Source organism: Camelina sativa, chromosome 6 (genome assembly GCF_030686135.1).
Source record: "Camelina sativa cultivar CO46 ecotype springtype chromosome 6, ASM3068613v1".
In the NCBI taxonomy this organism is placed as follows: Eukaryota; Viridiplantae; Streptophyta; class Magnoliopsida; order Brassicales; family Brassicaceae; genus Camelina; species Camelina sativa.
This window is the reverse complement of record NC_141885.1, coordinates 26,729,695-26,748,212: the sequence shown is the minus strand read 5'-3', so window position 1 is coordinate 26,748,212 and position 18,518 is coordinate 26,729,695. Positions and strand designations below refer to the sequence as shown.

The 18,518-nt window shown below is 36.8% G+C and overlaps 5 protein-coding genes and 1 long non-coding RNA gene across 11 annotated transcripts; 4 read left to right on the top strand and 2 right to left on the bottom strand.

Annotated features, from left to right (window-relative positions):
* Window positions 1–4,005: 4,005 nt before the first annotated feature.
* LOC104793324 (polygalacturonase-like) lies at window positions 4,006–5,994 on the top strand. Its single transcript, XM_010519664.3, has 4 exons — window positions 4,006–4,516; window positions 4,814–5,103; window positions 5,192–5,417; window positions 5,519–5,994. Exons 1-4 carry the CDS (start codon window positions 4,082–4,084, stop codon window positions 5,732–5,734), a joined length of 1,167 nt encoding a protein of 388 aa, XP_010517966.2. The 5' UTR covers window positions 4,006–4,081; the 3' UTR covers window positions 5,735–5,994.
* A 1,277-nt stretch (window positions 5,995–7,271) lies between these two features.
* On the top strand, window positions 7,272–8,970 carry LOC104793323 (putative polygalacturonase At2g43860). The gene is made up of 4 exons (XM_010519662.2): window positions 7,272–7,802; window positions 7,886–8,175; window positions 8,251–8,476; window positions 8,570–8,970. Exons 1-4 carry the CDS (start codon window positions 7,341–7,343, stop codon window positions 8,807–8,809), a joined length of 1,218 nt encoding a protein of 405 aa, XP_010517964.1. The 5' UTR covers window positions 7,272–7,340; the 3' UTR covers window positions 8,810–8,970.
* A 355-nt stretch (window positions 8,971–9,325) lies between these two features.
* On the top strand, window positions 9,326–12,568 carry LOC104793322 (integrin-linked protein kinase 1). Of its 6 annotated transcripts, none has more exons than XR_015560019.1 (12): window positions 9,326–10,206; window positions 10,313–10,387; window positions 10,484–10,588; window positions 10,688–10,773; window positions 10,928–11,048; window positions 11,155–11,234; window positions 11,324–11,386; window positions 11,492–11,620; window positions 11,714–11,799; window positions 11,881–12,005; window positions 12,109–12,240; window positions 12,320–12,568. XR_015560019.1 is itself a non-coding variant. In XM_087454897.1 (12 exons), the coding sequence occupies exons 1-12, from the start codon at window positions 9,691–9,693 to the stop codon at window positions 12,324–12,326; spliced, it is 1,518 nt and encodes a 505-aa protein (XP_087311023.1). In that variant the 5' UTR covers window positions 9,461–9,690; the 3' UTR covers window positions 12,327–12,568. The 6 variants fall into 6 exon arrangements, 4 of the variants coding, with proteins under 4 accessions (XP_087311023.1, XP_087311025.1, XP_087311024.1 ...); XM_087454897.1 differs by having other exon boundaries at window positions 9,461–10,206; window positions 11,499–11,620; XR_015560020.1 differs by having other exon boundaries at window positions 9,545–10,201.
* A 98-nt stretch (window positions 12,569–12,666) lies between these two features.
* Window positions 12,667–13,519, top strand: LOC147943026 (uncharacterized). The gene is made up of 2 exons (XR_015560021.1): window positions 12,667–12,878; window positions 13,035–13,519. It is a non-coding gene; the product is annotated as an uncharacterized LOC147943026 (long non-coding RNA).
* Window positions 13,434–15,424, bottom strand: LOC104793321 (flavonol 7-O-beta-glucosyltransferase UGT74F1-like). Its single transcript, XM_010519661.3, has 2 exons — window positions 14,423–15,424; window positions 13,434–14,179 (listed from the first exon to the last, which is right to left on the bottom strand). The coding sequence occupies exons 1-2, from the start codon at window positions 15,044–15,046 to the stop codon at window positions 13,493–13,495; spliced, it is 1,311 nt and encodes a 436-aa protein (XP_010517963.1). The 5' UTR covers window positions 15,047–15,424; the 3' UTR covers window positions 13,434–13,492.
* Window positions 15,425–16,356: 932 nt separating this feature from the next.
* On the bottom strand, window positions 16,357–18,344 carry LOC104793320 (UDP-glycosyltransferase 74F2-like). The gene is made up of 2 exons (XM_010519660.3): window positions 17,533–18,344; window positions 16,357–17,328 (listed from the first exon to the last, which is right to left on the bottom strand). Exons 1-2 carry the CDS (start codon window positions 18,154–18,156, stop codon window positions 16,591–16,593), a joined length of 1,362 nt encoding a protein of 453 aa, XP_010517962.2. The 5' UTR covers window positions 18,157–18,344; the 3' UTR covers window positions 16,357–16,590.
* Window positions 18,345–18,518: the final 174 nt, after the last annotated feature.

Sequence of the window (18,518 nt, the reverse complement as noted above, 5' to 3'; positions counted from 1 at the left end):
TTTCAACGATAATCAACCTTAAGAAAGACATAGTTTTTTTGGCCACGCAGAGAGACAATGAAACCCAAACCTACAAAAATTAGAATGAAGAAAACGTATCAAAAAAAAAAACATCTCAAATTAACAAATATCAAAAAAATATATATACCTATGTTGTTGCATCAGCGATTTCACAAGTTCGAACTAAGGGAGACAAGGGAGTGATTGTTAAGTACTTCTTGTCTCTCGAAACCGGCGCTTGTCTTCTCCATCAACGGCTGCGCCAACAGCCTGTTCAGCTTTAGATTTTAATATCTCGAACGCTTTTCGCTTCGTTGCTCATCCTTACTTTGACGCATAGATAGTATATAATTGGTAAGTATTAAATTCAAAATTTATGGGGTTTGATTTGAATTTAATAAGCTGTAGAATTATATATGGCTTATGTGTAGTTTGTAAAATCTACTATTTGTAACGACGTAAAACTAGAAATTGTAATATTAACGACATAGTTTATAATATTTGCAATAACATAAATATTAACAAACAAAAAAAAATATAGATTAAACTGAGATGAGATCGTTGGTGATCATGATGATAAATATTAGGGAACTACACCAAATTATCAAAAGTAAAAGAAGTGGGAACCAAACATATCTACACTCAGTCCTTACTTTTCAGGTCTTCAAAGGCTTTTTTCTCTTGAAGCTTTACGTGATGATAAATATTAGATGGTTTGATTTTTGATTGCAAAAATGTGTTTTTTTAGCACATTATTAATTGTTTATAAAAAAAATGGTATGGTAGACCATATATTCTAACTTCAAAGAGATAATAAAAAAGAGATGGTATGATATTAAAAAATTAATTTTATTTATTATAAAAATAAATACTTGCAAATATTTAACCTATGTTTTGCTTATATTTTACTTATGTTTTGGTTTTTTTTTACTCATGTAAATCAGACAATAATATTAAAAACAATAATCCGAACACCATATCAAAATCACTAAAATTGAGTGGAGTATTGGCAAAGGATAATAGAGGAATCAAAAATTTGACATTGTCCATGATATCACGTAATAAATGTGTTACGTGAATTTAAACATGATATTTCTTGAGATCTTACAATGCATGTGATCAACCCTCGACAACATAATTATGAGAGCATAAAAAATTGTTTTTGAAAATGTATAATTGATGATTAGTTTATTATGGTTGAGTCCCTATACCTTATAGTATATATTTGGTTTGGAATACTAGACATATATCGCAATATACATACAGTATTTTATAAGAAGAGGTAAAAAAAACAACCAAAAAAACGAAAACAAACAACACATTAACATACCCTTTAATTGCCCCACACATGGCTATCAGATATATCCAGGGATCATAGGTTCATAACATAATAAAAAAGTGGATTAGCATATATATCGTAAAAGCGTATCCTATACTATTACATATATATGGAAATTTTCATATAGCACCATTCTTCTAGGTTAGCGCAAGGATTGAGTCACAAATCAACTTCGATCCTTGAACATGCAATCAGTACTAATTCGGCGAATCATATGATCCTTCCATTGGCTTTCACTAAGAAATAAGTAATTACCGGAAAAGTATATTCGAGTAGTTAATTAATCTTATCTTATCTTTATTTTCTCACCATTAGCACGTTAATTGAAGTGCATGAACTCGAAAAATGTGAGTAATCAAATGTTTGACTTAAGAAAACATTCAAGTATGAGTATACGGAAGAAATTTAATTTTGGAGAAATTAAATTGAAAGAACCTTTCGGTGTGATGATTGGCTTTTTCTCGTTTTCTTTTCCACTTGTCACACTCCGTAACCATGTTGCGCCGATCATCCAAATATTGTTTTCCCATTTAGACTTGTTCCGTAATCCTCTATTCCTCTTTGTCAGCTTTTTGAACATCTACATAACATATTTCAGATAGTGTGATTCATATTCTGATAATGAATTTTTTTCCGTAAAGTATAAACTATGTGGCTCATCCATCCAAACATGATCATAATATTGTTTAGACACCTAAAAGAAATTCGATCACATGATACCACAAAAAAAGGACTAAAAATATCTATTCAGCGCACCCCCAAGTAGTGTGGTTATTTCCAAACAAAAAAAACGATCGTGTAACGTTTATAAAATGTATATATATTGGAAAGTAAAGCTAATCGTTAAAAAAATGGCCTCATGCATTGATCTTGTGGCTTGTGCCAACGTGAAAACGTTATACCATCATGCACAGGCAGCATGGCCAACGTGAACCGTGATCATTATTAGTTACTATTCGGCGTCATCTAAAGTTACCAATTTAAATCCCCGATATTGTGCCTATAAACAAGTGGCTTAATCCATTTGGCTGCTATACAGAATTCAACTCTATCTTTCATTCATCGGATGTGGGTCAGATACAAAACTAATACTTTTTTTTTATATATAAAAACAAACATACAGAAATACTTTCAAGATGAATATATTTGTTAGTAAAAAATTACACTTTGCTATTTGAAGATAAGAACACGAATCATAAGCCACTTCACGAAAATAATCAATTCATTAAAATTCTAAAACGGATTTTGTGATATATCAATTTTATCCACATTACTTGATAATTCGCTAACAATCTTTTTACGAAAATATGATTTCAAAACAGAATAATTGAAGTAAAATACTTTTGCGGCTTGAGCACGTTGGAGGGGCTGCCAAAAGTGTAAAGACTTTACGTGTTCTTCTCATAAATTAACGAACTCTTCGCATTTCCACGTACGTTGTTTCGTGTATTTCTCCACTAAAGTTATATTGACCAATGTAATTTCGCTTTCTACCTTTTATTTTACTTCTCCTGCTTTCTCTTTCACACTACCCGGCCCGTCATTGTTTTTGTATTTGTTGCGGTGTGGAAATTAAGGCATTACGTAATTTACTTGAAAGATGGATGCTTTATTATCTAATTAAACAAATGATCCAAGAACACTTATCTAAGCTTGTATGTTGATATGTGATATATAGTTCCCAGTCAAAGCAAAGCAAACGATGGATGATCGTTGTGTGCTCATATAGGAAAGGAACAAAACAGATAGTATGACCTCAGTCCCTACAACAATTGAAATTCAAGTACGTGAGGTATGGTTTATGTTTTTCAAGGAATTACCAAAAAATTTCCATTAATTTACAAATGATAACTTAACAAACTTTTTGGACCAAGTCTTTATCTTCTCAGTCCACGAACTTCTCATTTAATTTTCTTGCTCTGCTTCTTCTCCTCAGTGCCATTGCCACGCCATTTAATTTTCTTTGGACCCATCATGATATAATAACAAGTTTCTTTCGTGAAACTCATACCAATCCTTGAAACATGTGAAAAAACGGAGCTAACATTGCTAATACAAAAGTGTTATTTGTGATATTTACCTACTTTATCATAATTAGCTGAGCTTTGTTCTAACTCAACTTACACGACAATTAATAGTCTCTCCGTTTCATAATATAGGATGTTTAGAGAAGTATTTTTGTTTCATAATATAGGATGTTTCCGACTTTCCATGCAACTTTTAGATTAATTTTATATTTTATATTATGCAGTATTGTTTATGATTGGTTAAATTTTCTAAAAGTAACTATTTCTTAATATGCGTGTTATAACTCAAACATCCTATATTTTGAAACGGAAGGAATAATACAAATGAATGAATGATCTATTGAAAAAATAATATATAAACGTAAATATTCCATTTTTAACATATCTTATATACATTTATATATATATGATGCGTTTTGAATGAATAAAAACAATCATGCAAAACAAATTTACACCTAATTTCTTAGTCATTCAAAATGTTGCTTTAGGTTCCTGCCAAATCCAGTAACCATTTGTTTATTCAAATAATAACTAAACTAAAATTAAAAAAAAAAATCAAACAAAACCAAACAAACAAGAAAAGCCCTTCCCATACAAACACAAACACTATAAATACATTCCATAACCGTTAAAACTCCCACACCACCACCACTACTCCACTCTATATCTCTCTCTCTCTTATTATCTCTAAACAAGCGTACGTTAACCACATACAATGGTTTCACTTCTAGTCATCTCCGTCTTCTTCTTCTTCTTCCTCTTCATCTCATCTTGTTTTGCTCAATCCTACAATGTCCTGTCTTTCGGAGCTAAACCAGACGGAAAGACAGACGCAACCGAAGCGTTCATGGCGGTTTGGGAAACCGCTTGTGCATCGTCTCGTCCCGTTACCATTGTGGTTCCCAAAGGTCGGTTCTTGTTAAGAAGCCTTAATTTCGACGGTTCAAAGTGCAAATCCAAGCCCGTTACGTTCCGTATCGACGGTACATTGGTGGCTCCGGCTGATTATCAAGTTCTCGGAAATGAAGACTATTGGATATTCTTCCAGCATCTCGACGGCGTCACCGTATACGGCGGAGTTCTTGACGCTCGAGGAGCTTCTTTATGGGATTGTAAAAAATCCGGAAAGAAATGCCCCAGTGGTGCAACGGTACGTCGTATAAGCTTACTATTTATTAATAAGAAAAGAAAAAATCATATTCTATATATGATAGTGAATGCTAATTATTTAATATGAGGCTCAATTGCAGAGTTTAATATGCTTAATTAAAGTCCAAGAAAAAGAACCCATTATATAATGGCAACCCTTTTCTGAATTATGAAGTTTGAACCCCTTTCTTAAAAATAAATAATACCACATTCCCAATTCACATGGACCAACCATGGATTCATAATATAATACGTTAAATTAATAAATGAGATGGTTACAATCATGTGATGAAAACAGACCATAGGATTTCAGAGCTCAAGCAACGTCGTGGTCTCTGGGCTGACGTCACTCAACAGCCAGATGTTCCACATCGTCATAAACGGTTGCAACAACGTGAAGCTACAAGGAGTCAAAGTATTAGCTGCCGGAAACAGCCCCAACACGGACGGTATCCACGTTCAGTCTTCCACCACCGTCTCTATCTTCAATACTAAAATCTCCACTGGCGACGATTGTGTCTCCATCGGTCCAGGCACTAACGGACTATGGATCGAAAATGTAGCATGCGGCCCTGGTCATGGCATCAGGTAATATTTCTGAAGATATATATCTTATTTTTTATAATAATTTATATGCACTCATATAATAACATTTTGGATGGGATCAAATTTGCAGCATTGGTAGTTTGGGAAAAGATAGCGTGGAGTCAGGTGTACAGAACGTGACTGTTAAAACGGTGACGTTTACGGGAACAGACAACGGAGTGAGGATCAAATCATGGGCCAGACCCAGTAGTGGATTCGCTAAGGACATCCGTTTCCAACATTGTGTAATGGACAACGTAGAGAACCCTATCATCATTGACCAAAACTACTGTCCTGATCACAATTGTCCTGTCCAGGTAACATTTTACTAAAACAATTAAGTAATAGTATCCGCAATGTATTTGTATTGGATAGTGGGGAGACTAATCCATTTCTTTTCACACTAATATCTTTTTAGGTTTCGGGGATCAAAATCAGCGATGTGTTGTTTGTAGATATACATGGAACATCAGCGACCGAAGTTGGAGTGAAACTTGATTGTAGTTCTAAGAAACCCTGTACCGGAATACGACTTGAAGACGTTAAATTAACATACCGGAATAAGCCAGCGGCGTCGGCTTGTGCTCACGCCGGAGGAATAGAAGCTGGATTTTTTCAGCCAAATTGTCTATGACAAAAACAAAGAAAACATGGTTTTTCTTTTAAGTATTACTTAAAAATTTGTAGTAGTGAAACGTAAATTATAATTTCGTAATTGAGATGCATGAGCCTGTGGCGGTTGATGGCCTAGTGGACCTTAAAGCCTGGCCTTGCTTTGTAGTATATGAACTAGGGCGACCAATGATGTATTTGATGTGTTGTGTTATAACTTATGTTATTTTTATGTAACTGTTGGGAATTTTAATTTTAAATTATTCATGAAATTTTTTTATTTTCTGTTATATGTTTTTTACAGTTTGCTTTGTTATAGTGAAAACAAGGACATTAAAAGACAAGCCTCCACAATTTCGCGCCAATTTCTTTACATATAATTGGTGGGTAGTTTGTTTCGGTTGACATTTGCATCATTTTGGTGGCTCCCTATTTTCTTCTTCAATGTAAAGAAACTGTTTAATATATAGTTTTAACTTTTGTTCAAAATATATATATATATATATATATATATATAGTTTTAACTTACTCACTATAACTGGAATTTTTATTTTAAAGTGAGTTCATAATAGTTTAAACTTTCACAATTGTTATCAAAAGTAAACATATCAAATTGAGAGAGCTTTGAAAAAAGTTTACAAATAATTTATATGTTTCATTTATAGAGTAGTCGTCTCCACAATATTGATTTTGCTGACTAACCAAAAACCAAGATATTACTTGTATAGAGAAATCAAGAAACTGAATCTTACGTAATGAAGTGTGAATTTAACGCAAGTGATATACGAATCTTGTAGCACCACAAGATAATGCGCATGTTTTCTGTATTTGACAATTATTATTATTATTTTTATTGAATACTTACCTTATGTCTTGTTTTGAATGTGCAATTTCACATTTCTAGATTGTGTTTTCAATAGGTGAATCCTTTTTCGTCTATTGCAACCATTATATATCGGAATCTATCCAAAAAGTTGACGAATCATTGATTATCGGTTACTAAATTCACCAAGGATTTTAGGTAATTTAATGTCCAAACTATACTCCTTTATAATCGGCAAAATTAAAGAAGTTATGCATGCACTATGGAAAAAAATAATAAATTACTTAAGCAGTCAAGTTAGTAAAAATTAATTTATAATGATACCAAAGAATACATAAAAGGAAAACACAATCATAATTCATACTAGGAGATACCAAATCTTCTTCTTCGTCTTCTTTTACTTCAATCCATAGTTAATCAATCCAGGAAAAAAAAAAGAGATACCAAATTAATCCATAATCAGTTTCCATTTTTCATTTTCAATCAAATCAAACCATATACTGCATGCGTACATTACCATAGACTAATGCAATCGTCTATGGAAATTAAATCTCCGTTAATCTTACGTTAAGAAACCAATCAATTTTATTACATAAAAAGTTACACCGTGATCTGGGCACAAGTTGATACAATGATAGAATAATAAAATAAAGAATTTCCATATAAACTAATCATCAGTACGTTACTATCGTAAAAATCCTATAAATTCCCCTCTCACGTATCTTCTTCTACAGTATCATTCATCCTTAGAACATACAACACTACTCAACAATCTCTGAAAAAGAAAAAGAAAAAAAAAACGAAAATGGTTTACAGCACTTCATGTCTTATTCTTCCTTTGGCTCTCATCTTTCTTTATTTCATCTTAATCTCATCATTAGCCCTTCCGACTCCAGCCACACTCAACGTCTTATCCTACGGAGCTAAACCAGACGGCACAAAAGACTCAACCAAAGCCTTCTTAGCCGCATGGGACGTCGCTTGTGCCTCGGCTAATCCTACAACTATTATCGTACCAACAGGCCGGTTCATGGTTGGGAACATTGTTTTCCAAGGCAACAAGTGTAAGCAAGCTCCAATATCTATTCGTATAGCAGGCTCAATTGTTGCTCCGGGAGACTTTAGAGTTATCGCAAGCTCAGAACATTGGATTTCGTTTGAGGATGTTACGGATGTTTCAATCTACGGTGGAATACTTGACGCACAAGGAGCCAGTTTATGGAAATGCAAGAACAACGGTGGCCATAATTGTCCTACCGGTGCCAAGGTATGCTTGACCCACTACAAGATAGAATAAACTTTATTAATTTCTATGAAGTTTTAATAATTGTTTGTTACACTTAATTGCAGAGTTTGTGGTTTAGTGGGTCAAATAACATCAACATCAATGGTTTAACGTCGATTAACAGCCAGAAGTTCCACATAGTGATTGATACAAGCAATAACGTTAACATTGACGGCGTTAAGATTTCTGCCGATGCGGACAGCCCTAACACCGATGGGATTCACGTAGATTCATCTCACTCAGTCCATATAACGAACTCGAGAATCGCAACCGGTGATGATTGCATCTCTATCGGTCCAGGATCCACTAGTGTTTTCATACAAAACATTAAATGCGGTCCAGGCCACGGCATCAGGTAACAAAAATACATTTATTGCTTTCCATGTTTCCTAATACAACTTTGCTAAAATGATCTCTTCGTTCCTAACAGTATCGGAAGTCTTGGACGAGTAGAGGAGGAACAAGGTGTGGATAACGTTACTGTGAGTGACGTGGATTTCACGGGAACGGATAACGGAGTTAGAATCAAAACGTGGGGAAAAAATAGCAAGAGTTTCGCTAAAAACATCGTCTTCCAACATATCAATATGAAAATGGTCAAGAACCCTATCATTATTGACCAACACTATTGTCTTGACAAACCTTGCCCTAAACAGGTAAAGAATAGATACATTAATTAACCATATCTTATACCCATAATTCGATATATTGACTCATTTAATTTGTATGATAATTTGTGTTATTTATAGGAATCTGGAGTTAAGGTATCAAATGTGAGATATGAAGATATACGTGGGACTTCTAATACGGAGATGGCGGTTTTGTTAGATTGTAGTAAGGAGGAACCATGTACCGGTATTGTAATGGACAATGTGAACCTCGTCTCCGTTAATCGACCGGCTCAGGCGTCTTGCGATAATGCAAATGGGTCAGCGAAGGACGTCGTCCCGTTCACTCCGTGTCTAAGGACCGAGATAAATACGATTTAAATATAGATAATAAATCCTCAGAGAACGACGTCGTCCCGATGGCTAAAAATGAGCTAATGCAGATAGATAAGCGAACGACGCCGTACTGTTTTTTAAATAATTTTCGAGAATATATAAAATGGAAACTTTGAAAATAATGATTAAATCTTTTTGTTCACACACATACTATTCATTCTTCATTTTTCCTTTTTTTTTTTTTTTTTTTTTTTCCTGTAGTAATTGTTTCTACTTTCTCAAGTTGTTAGTGCATGTCAGCATGTCGATGTGGGATTGTGGGTGTTGCTACTTGGTAGCGATGAAATAGGTGATAATGAAAATATGTGGATGCGGAGTAAAGTAAAATGTAAAGTAATTAGAAAATGATTAGTATACATAAATGATACTGTAGTAATTAATAGCCGACCCATTAACTGTTGCCACTACTATAATAATTCATGGAGCTAGAGTATATGGAAAGATTTGATACTAATTCCATAACAATAAGAGTGGGGTAGCACCAAACTTTGTTTAGGGTTTGATATTAAAAATTTACCATCATCTTCTCCACTTCACTCAAAAGTCAAAACCCCCACTTTCTCCAGGTTGTATTCCATTATTAAACCCAAAAATAGTTTTTATCTCATAATAAGTCATCTATTTATATAATAATCTGTATAGGATTAGTGACTCCAATCAAGTTTTACCTGCGTTTAATTCCTCCAAAACCAAATTGTAAGAAGAACGAACTTGTTGGTTAATTTCGTTTATGGATAAGTAATAATAATAAAATAAAGGGACTACGATTGGTTTGTGTTTCTGTGACTTGGTTGTCGTCTTCTTCTTTGTCTCAACGCCCCCATTGACGAACCCCTCAAAGACGCAATGTGGGTTTTGATCCATTGATGATTGATCTTGTTGGGGGTTTCGAGAATTTGCGTAAAGGAACAAACTTTTTTTTTTTTTTTTTTTGGTTGGCATCAATGGAGAACATAGCCGCACAGCTAAAACGAGGGATCTCAAGACAATTCTCAACTGGGTCGATTCGTCGGACAATGAGCCGACAGTTCACGCGTCAGTCATCTCTCGACCCTCGTCGGACCAACATGAGGTTTAGTTTCGGTCGTCAGTCTTCTCTCGATCCGATCCGGAGGAGTCCTGATTCCACTAGAAGCGACGACGAGCCTCATATGTCGGTACCGGAGAATCTCGATTCCACGATGCAGCTTCTCTTTATGGCTAGCAAAGGTGATGTCAGAGCAGTCGAGGAGCTTCTTGATGAAGGGATCGATGTTAATAGCATCGATCTTGATGGTCGTACGGCGCTTCACATCGCTGCCTGTGAGGGTCATCTCGGCGTTGTTAAGGCTCTTCTTAGCAGGAGAGCTAACATTGATGCTCGTGATCGATGGGGAAGTACGGTCTGTCTTCTTCTTAAAACCTCTAGCTTCTCTTGTGAAAATTGTGACTTTTGTTGTGTTGATTGTATGGATTTGGATTAAAGGTTGCATTTTTATGGTGAATTAGGCGGCTGCTGATGCTAAGTATTATGGGAATTTAGATGTTTACAATCTCTTGAAGGCTCGAGGAGCTAAAGTTCCGGTAAGAGTTTCATTGACTTTGGATACGACTGGTGTGTGTTTTGTCTATGTGTTTGTTTTATCATGAAAGGCTTTTCATTGAACTTCACACTTGTAGAAAACGAGGAAGACGCCGATGACTGTGTCGAATCCACGAGAAGTTCCTGAGTATGAGCTTAATCCGCTTGAGGTTCAAGTCCGGAAAGCTGATGGCATCTCAAAGGCATGTTCTTTTTGTTCTCTTAGACACATTTAGTAACTTCATTGTTCTTGGAGCATTTTTATTTATTTAAGTAAGTCAATCGGGTTTGAGTGTTTGCAGGGAGCATATCAAGTAGCTAAATGGAATGGCACGCGGGTTTCGGTCAAAATACTTGATAAAGATAGCTACTCAGATCCTGAACGCATGTATGCATCTACTACTTGTGTCCTTTTCTCTGTGTTACATTTGAGTGAGCTTAAAATAATAGGCAACTCTTAAATTTGTTTCCTTAAGCTCTGAATTGGTTTGGCATGAAGACACTGATTCTGCTTTGTCTTTGTGGCTTTTTAATCTGAACAGAAACGCATTTAAACATGAATTGACGTTGCTAGAAAAAGTCCGGCATCCAAATGTTATCCAGTTTGTTGGAGCTGTCACTCAGAATATACCGATGATGATTGTAGTCGAGTATAACCCAAAAGTAAGCATTTTTACTTGTATTCTCCCTTTCTGAATTTACCTTTACTCACCAATCATCTCAATGTCTTCTCGTCTTTTAGTCTTTTACCCTTTTGATTCTATTGCAGGGAGATTTAGGTGTATATCTCCAAAAGAAAGGACGTCTTTCTCCTTCCAAGGCACTTAGATTTGGTCTTGATATTGCAAGGTATGTCAAACTTCTCATGTATTGCTTGCTGCTACGATTACCGTACCTACCACGTCACCGGATGTTGTTCATGGTTTATCTGGTCTCAGGGGCATGAACTACCTCCATGAATGTAAACCAGATCCAATCATTCACTGCGATCTAAAGCCAAAGTAAGATAAACGAAGGCAAATGTCAATTAGATACGCTAAAAACCTTTGGTAACATACTCATTGAGATGGTTTCTGTTCGTTTAATATTCTGAAATTTTTCGTAAGGTGCCAGAAATATTTTGCTGGATAGAGGTGGGCAATTAAAGATCTCCGGATTTGGTATGATAAGATTGTCGAAAGTTTCACAGGACAAGGCGAAAGTAGCAAACCACAAAGCACATATAGATCTCTCGAGTAAGGAAAAATACTTCATTCACATGCATGAAAAAAAATGAATCTTTTGGCAAGATCTGTGATCATTGACACAAAATGCTTTCTTGATTGCAGATTACTACATAGCACCAGAGGTTTATAAAGACGAAATATTTGACCGAAGGGTCGATGCACACTCCTTTGGTGTCATTTTATACGAGGTACATTTTCCTCGTCTTGCTCTGTTCAATCTTGTGTCTTGTGTTTCTCTAATCTTGTTTTTTGTGTGTGTGTGTGGTCAGATAACAGAGGGAGTACCAGTTTTCCACCCGAGACCTCCTGAAGAAGTTGCGAAAATGATGTGTTTAGAAGGAAAGAGACCAGTATTCAAAACTAAGTCAAGAAGTTACCCTCCAGATCTAAAAGAGTAAAAAGCTCTAAAACTATTTGGAACCAAAAAATTTATCTAAGGCCTATGCAGGAACTTGGAGTGCCGGTTCTTAACCTGTGATATCGCTTACTCTGCACAGGTTGATCGAGGAATGTTGGCATCCAGAAGCCGGTATTAGACCGACATTCTCTGAGATTATCTTTCGACTTGACAAAATAGTAACTAATTGCTCTAAACAAGGATGGTGGAAAGACACATTCAAGTTCCCTTGGTAATATTTCATCTTCTCTGATATAAACTCTAGTTCAAACAGAGATAAAAGATTGTGATTTTAATGGTTTCTTTCACAGGAAATAAAGGGGAAGAAGAAGGAGAAGCAAGAACAGCGTGAGATTTGTGGACAAAATCGAATTCACAGTGTGTTTCTCAGACATATGAACATCGACAAACTCACTTGCTATGTTTTTTTTTTTGTATTTTTTTTGTTCTAGAACATAATTTCTAGTACTTCTTTACGGTGGCTGTATACATAAGTTTGTATAGTTTGTAAGCGCGTTACTGTATAATAAACAACAAAAGAACTCCTGCTCGTTACAATAGAGAGATGAACATACAACAACAAACAGATAAAAGAAGAAGAATCAACTTAAGAAAGGATATTCAATTTAAAGCCTGAGAACAAGAGTTTAACAGAACCAAAGGCCCAGCTTTGAAAGCCCAAAACGTAAAGACCATTAGAACCCATTAGAGAACCCAAAAAGAACCAGAAACTCTGACTGAACCTATCGATCGGTGAGATCGCATCTGTAATTAGGGTTTTCACCTGTTTGTGATCTATCTAGCGAACTAAAGTTGTAGCCGAGGAAGTCGACGGGTTCGAGTCACAGAAGCTTGAAGCTCCTTACTAAGGTAACCGATCTGCCGATGTTCTCTCTCTCTCTCTCTCTCTCTCTCTCTCTCTCTCTCTCTCTCTCTCTCTCTCTCTCTCTCTCTCTTACTTTACAATTCTTTATTTAACAATCTCTCTCAACTTTTTAATTTCTCTCCTCTCTTCTTCTTGATCAGCATCGATGGCGAGTCAACCCTTGTCTGATTTCTTCAACATGTTGCGTGCAAAGAAGAAGAAGCTTAAGATACTATGGGCGATATCTAGAATAGAAGATAACACTGCTGTTATGGAATCAAACATAATAAAATACCGCAAGGAGATAGCAACAGCGGAGAAGGCACTCATGACGGCGACGGACGCATGGATCGTCCAGTGGAACCTGAACGAGAAGCGGTTTTATGAAGGGTTAATCCATACTACTGAGGCTGCCATCTTCCTTAGCAAAGTAAAGGTTAGTTCCTTACAAAGCTTGGTGGATCAAATTGACGGTTCAGAGGAGGCTTGACGGTGGTTAAGAGGTCTGACTAGAGGACCAACGAAGAGAGCAAGTTCAACAACACGCACGACCCAAAGGGTTTTATCGAATGAAATATATCAAATATCCATTAGGACATTTTTAAAAGCATATAAAATCTTATTTGATTTGAATTTTCGATACAAAGGCGTTAATGTTGATATCTGTAGAGCCTCCTTCACTGAGTGACTTCACAGCCAAGTCACTCCATTTCTTCGCGTTCTCCCTCATCTCTTTGCTCTTCTCTCCTTCCATCACTTCCTTGATGCTCAACTCAATCTCCTCTCTTTTGGCAATCCCACTTTCTTTCTCTGCTTTCACACGAACCCCAACCTTCCACACGTCTTGAATATACTTTGCATTCATGGGTTGATCAGTCCACTGAGGCATAGCCACCATTGGAACCCCTAAACTCAAACCCTCCATGGTTGAGTTCCAGCCACAATGAGTCATGAAACAACCGATGGCTTTGTGTGACAGAACTTGAAGCTGGGGACTCCAGTTCAATACCAAGCTCTTGTCTTTATCCACTGTTTCAAGAAACCCTGGCGGGAGCTTTGCCTCCTCTGAAGCCCTGACCACCCACAGGTAGCTGATGTTGCTGACTGCCAAAGCAATCTCTGCCATCTGCTCGCTACTCAGTTTAGCCATGCTCCCAAAAGCTATGTATACCACCGACCCTTGTGGCCTTGAGTCTAGCCACTCATCATAGTCGTTGTCTGATTTGATCTGTTTGTCTAAGTACATTGATGGAACAGTTGGACCAATTGTCAACACAGGACAAACTTTCGACAACAACTCCTCTTCCTGAAGATGTGGAAATCAACGAACAAAGAATAGAGTCAGTAGGTGATAAAAACAGAGTAGCTAAGCTAAGGAAAAAACAGGGTAGCTAGGGAAAAAAGAACAGAGAAACTAGGGCAAAAAAAAACAGAGTAATTAGGACGAAAACAATGTAACTATACCCTAAAACAACATAAAATTTAGAAAACAGAGTAAGTTGGACGTGACTAAGGGGAAGGAAACAGAGTAATTAGGGAATACACTAACATGAAGGTCAAGGTCATGGAAGGAATTAACGAGTACGAAATCAGCTTTTTGGAAGTTGGTGAACTGTTGAAGCACCATCTCAAAGTAAGCAAGGTGGGAGCCAGTAGGAGTGACGAAAGTAGGCAGATCTTGGAGCTCAAGAAGAGGCAAATCCTTGATGGGAAGTGTCAAGCTTCCATTGTTAGTGCAAGAAAGGTAATTGATATAGTTGACGGCGCAAGACTGCGTGAAGAAAGGAGCAGCAACTAAACCGAACTCCCTTGCAAGGTCAAGTGCCCAAGGCATGAAAGAATCGTAGACGATACAAGTGATGGGGTTATCAGTATTCTGGTGCTTGCGGATGACATCAGCAACGGTTTTGGAGCCGAAGGTCTTGAAGTTTTGGAGGTACTCAGAGACCGAACCGGCTGATGAGAAGCCTCCTTGGTCGTAGCCGTCGGAGATTGTGGCTATGGAGATAGGACTAGATGGGTCGAGGTGGATTGTGTTGAAGATGAAAGTGGTGAGAGTGTGAGTGGTTTTGAAACCTTTGGCGTGAAGCCGTTTGCAGAATTGGCGAATCGGGGTGATGTGTCCTTGGCTTGGGAATGGCACTGCTAATACATGTCCCCTCATCTTCTCCATCTCTCTCTCTCTCTCTCTCTCAATCTTCTGCTTTGTGCAGAACGTTTTATAAAGAGATATTGCAAATATATATTATTATTAGGGTTGGGTGGTTCTTGTGAGAGAAGACAACAGAGGCATGAAAGGAGAATGTGATGGTCCAATAAAGGTGATAAGTGAAACGCTTATATCAGAAAATTTTATAATTATCTTTGGGAAGATCGAGGAGAGTACAGACACACATGGAAATGCAAATAGAAAGTAAGAATAAAGAAGATTCTCCACGGTTCTATAGTTAGACTAAAATCTCCTCAAAATATTTATTTATAGTAGCAAATATGTAATAAGATTTTGTACCAAACAAACTTAAAAAATAAAAAGAAATGAATAAAAATTTATAAAGGAAAATGGAAATACCGAAGTAAGAAGTATATATATACTGTAGATTTTTTTCTTTTTGAAGGAGATGAAAATACGGATATACACAAGTGAAGAAGTGAGAAGATTCTCTACGGTTCTAGCTATAGTTAGAAATTAGAATAACGTATTATTTATCATAGGAGCAAGCGAATAATGTGTGTTTACATATTAAAATACTGTGCTTAATCGATTCCAAAATGTTGTGTATAATTTTTATAAATACATATTAGTTGAAAGTATAGTGGTCCAAATGTCAAGTGATGTATATGTTAAACCTAACAAAGCCAAAATATATAAATAGTTTATGCATTTGGTAAACATCATAATATAACAAGAATAACAAGGTCATAAAGGGTTCAGAACTAATTAAGTATTCTTATTTGCATGCAAGTATAAATATATCACGTTTTGATATTAATCAAATATTCGGAAAATGGGACATTTCTATAAAATATATACATCCAAAGTTTCGTTGTTCGATTTGAAAAGCAGATTAACATCCAAAGTTGTTTATGGAATCAATGAAGAAGGTGGTCAGGTCAATTTGGCGGAACTGAAGCAGAGATCCCAACCGTTGACTCATGGAGGGACCAGTTAAGGCTAATTCAACACAGGACAAACTTTCTACAACAACTTCCTCTTCTCTAACAAAAAAAAAAAAAAAACAGAGTAATTAAGGCATGAACAAAAGCAAGGCATGATTAAGGAAGTTGTGTGTGCCAGAACGGCTAGGTAGTTGAACTAATTAAGAGAATCATAGCATCTCACAGAGGAGAAAAAGAATGAAGGTATATATTTTGGCAGCTGCTGGAAAGTTAAAGGTGTTTGCTGCAGCCTGCAGTCAGTGCACTTTTAAGAGATTGTACCAAAGAGCATGTGGACTGATGTTGTCATAATTATAAGCTTAAAAGTTAAAAGGAACAAGAGAGCTTCTTATTTGTTTGCTTTGTCCTTATATAATAGAACATGGAACTACACATTCCTACAAACTTGGAAGCATAAATATACTGGGAAATTTAAGCAGACTGAGCATGGATTCCTACATTCTCGGAAACCATACAATGAACACAAAGCAGAATCAACTTAAACAGTCATACTGAAAGAAAGACTGGCCCAACGAAATGATATAGAAGAGGTATTTGCTTTCATGTGATAACTTTTGTTCTCTCAACCTTTGATACAAATGTATCAATGTTGATATCTGTAGAGCCTCCTTCATTGAGTGACTTGACAGCCAAGTCTCTCCATTTATTCACGTTCCTTTTCATCTCTACACTCCTCTCTCCTTCCATCGCTTCCTTAATGCTAAACTCAATCTCCTCACTCTTGGCAATCCCACCCTTCTTGTCTGTCTTCACACGAACTCCAGCCTCCCACACATCTTGTATGTACTTTGCGTTCATTGGCTGATCAGTCCATTGAGGCATTGTCACCATGGGAACCCCAAAGGTCAATGCCTCCATGGTTGAGTTCCAGCCGCAGTGAGTCAAGAAACAACCAGTGGCTTTGTGTGAAAGAACTTGAAGCTGAGGACTCCATTTCAAGACCAAGCTTTTTTCTTTGTTCACTGTTTCAAGAAACCCTGGTGGGAGCTTTGCCTCCTCTGAAGATCTGACCACCCACAGGAAGCTGAAGTTGCTTACTGCTAAAGCAAGCTCCTTCATCTGCACATTAGTCAGCTGAGCCATGCTTCCGAATGCTACGTACACCACCGACCCTTGTGGCCTCGTGTCGAGCCAGTTAGTGCAGAGGAAATCATCTTTCGATTCGAACAGATTCAAATCATAGTTGGTGTCTGATTTGATACGTTGGTCTAAGTAAATTGATGGAATAGTCGGACCAATTGTCAACACGCGACAAGCTTTCGACAACAATTCCTTCTCCTGTAACGATAACCAGAGTAATTAGGACATGAACAAGAACAAGATCAAGAACAACTGAACAAGAACAAGACATGGTTTAAGAAGTTGTAAGAAAGAGAGAGAGAGAGAGAGAGAGAGAGAGAGAGAGAGAGAGAGAGAGAGAGAGAGAGAGAGAGAGAGAGAGAGAGAGAGAGAGAGAGAGAGAGAGAGAGAGAGAGATCTAACATGAATTTCCAACTCTTGGAAGCTATTAACGAGTACGAAATCAGCTTTTTCGAAATTTATAAACTGTTGAAGGACCATCTCAAAGTAAGCAGGGTAAGATCCAGAAACAGAGAAGAAAGAAGGCAAATCTTGTAGCTCAAAGAAAGGCAATTCCTTAATGGGAAGCTCCAAGCTTCCATTATTTAGGTAGGAAAGATAATAAACGTAGTTAACAGCACAAGGTTGCGTAAAGAAAGGAGTAGCAACTAAACCAAACTCTCTAGCAACGTCAAGCGCCCAAGGCATGAAAGCATCATAGACGATACAAGTGACAGGGTTATCACTAGTTTGGTGTTTGCGGATGATGTCTGCAACGGTTTTGGAGCCGCAAGTTTTGAAGTTTTGGAGGTAGTCGTGGATGGAATCAGCTGTGTCGAAGCCACCGTGGTCATAGCCGTCGGAGATGGTGGCTATGGAGATCGGACCAGATTGGTCAGGTCTGATGGAGTTGAAGATGAAAGTGGTGAGAGCAAGAGTGGTTTTGAGACCTTTGTAGTGAAGTCGTTTGCAGAATTGGCGGAATGGAGTGATGTGTCCTTGCGTTGGATATGGAATTGCCAATACATGTCCACTCTTCTTCTCCATATCTCTTTCTCGCTCTTGAAATCTTTTGTTTTAACCAAAGTGAATATGCGTTAAGAGATGATGCCAATATATATAGCCTGGCTAGGTTCGTCTGGTTCTTGTTTTTAGATAAGAGCTTTGGGTCACCATGTTTCAGCATTTACTTTTTTTTTTTACGTTTTGTTTATAACTGAAACTGTTCTCTTAAACTTGTTAAGGACTACTAACATGTGAAAAGATTCTCTACGGCTCTATAATAATTACAAAGAAGTTGTCGACAATAAGAAAAACGACGTGCAGTACATGTGTGTAGTTGAAGTCTTCTTCAAGTGTACCTGGCGTAACATTATTTATCTTAGGATTTGTGATTTTGTTTGATCTTT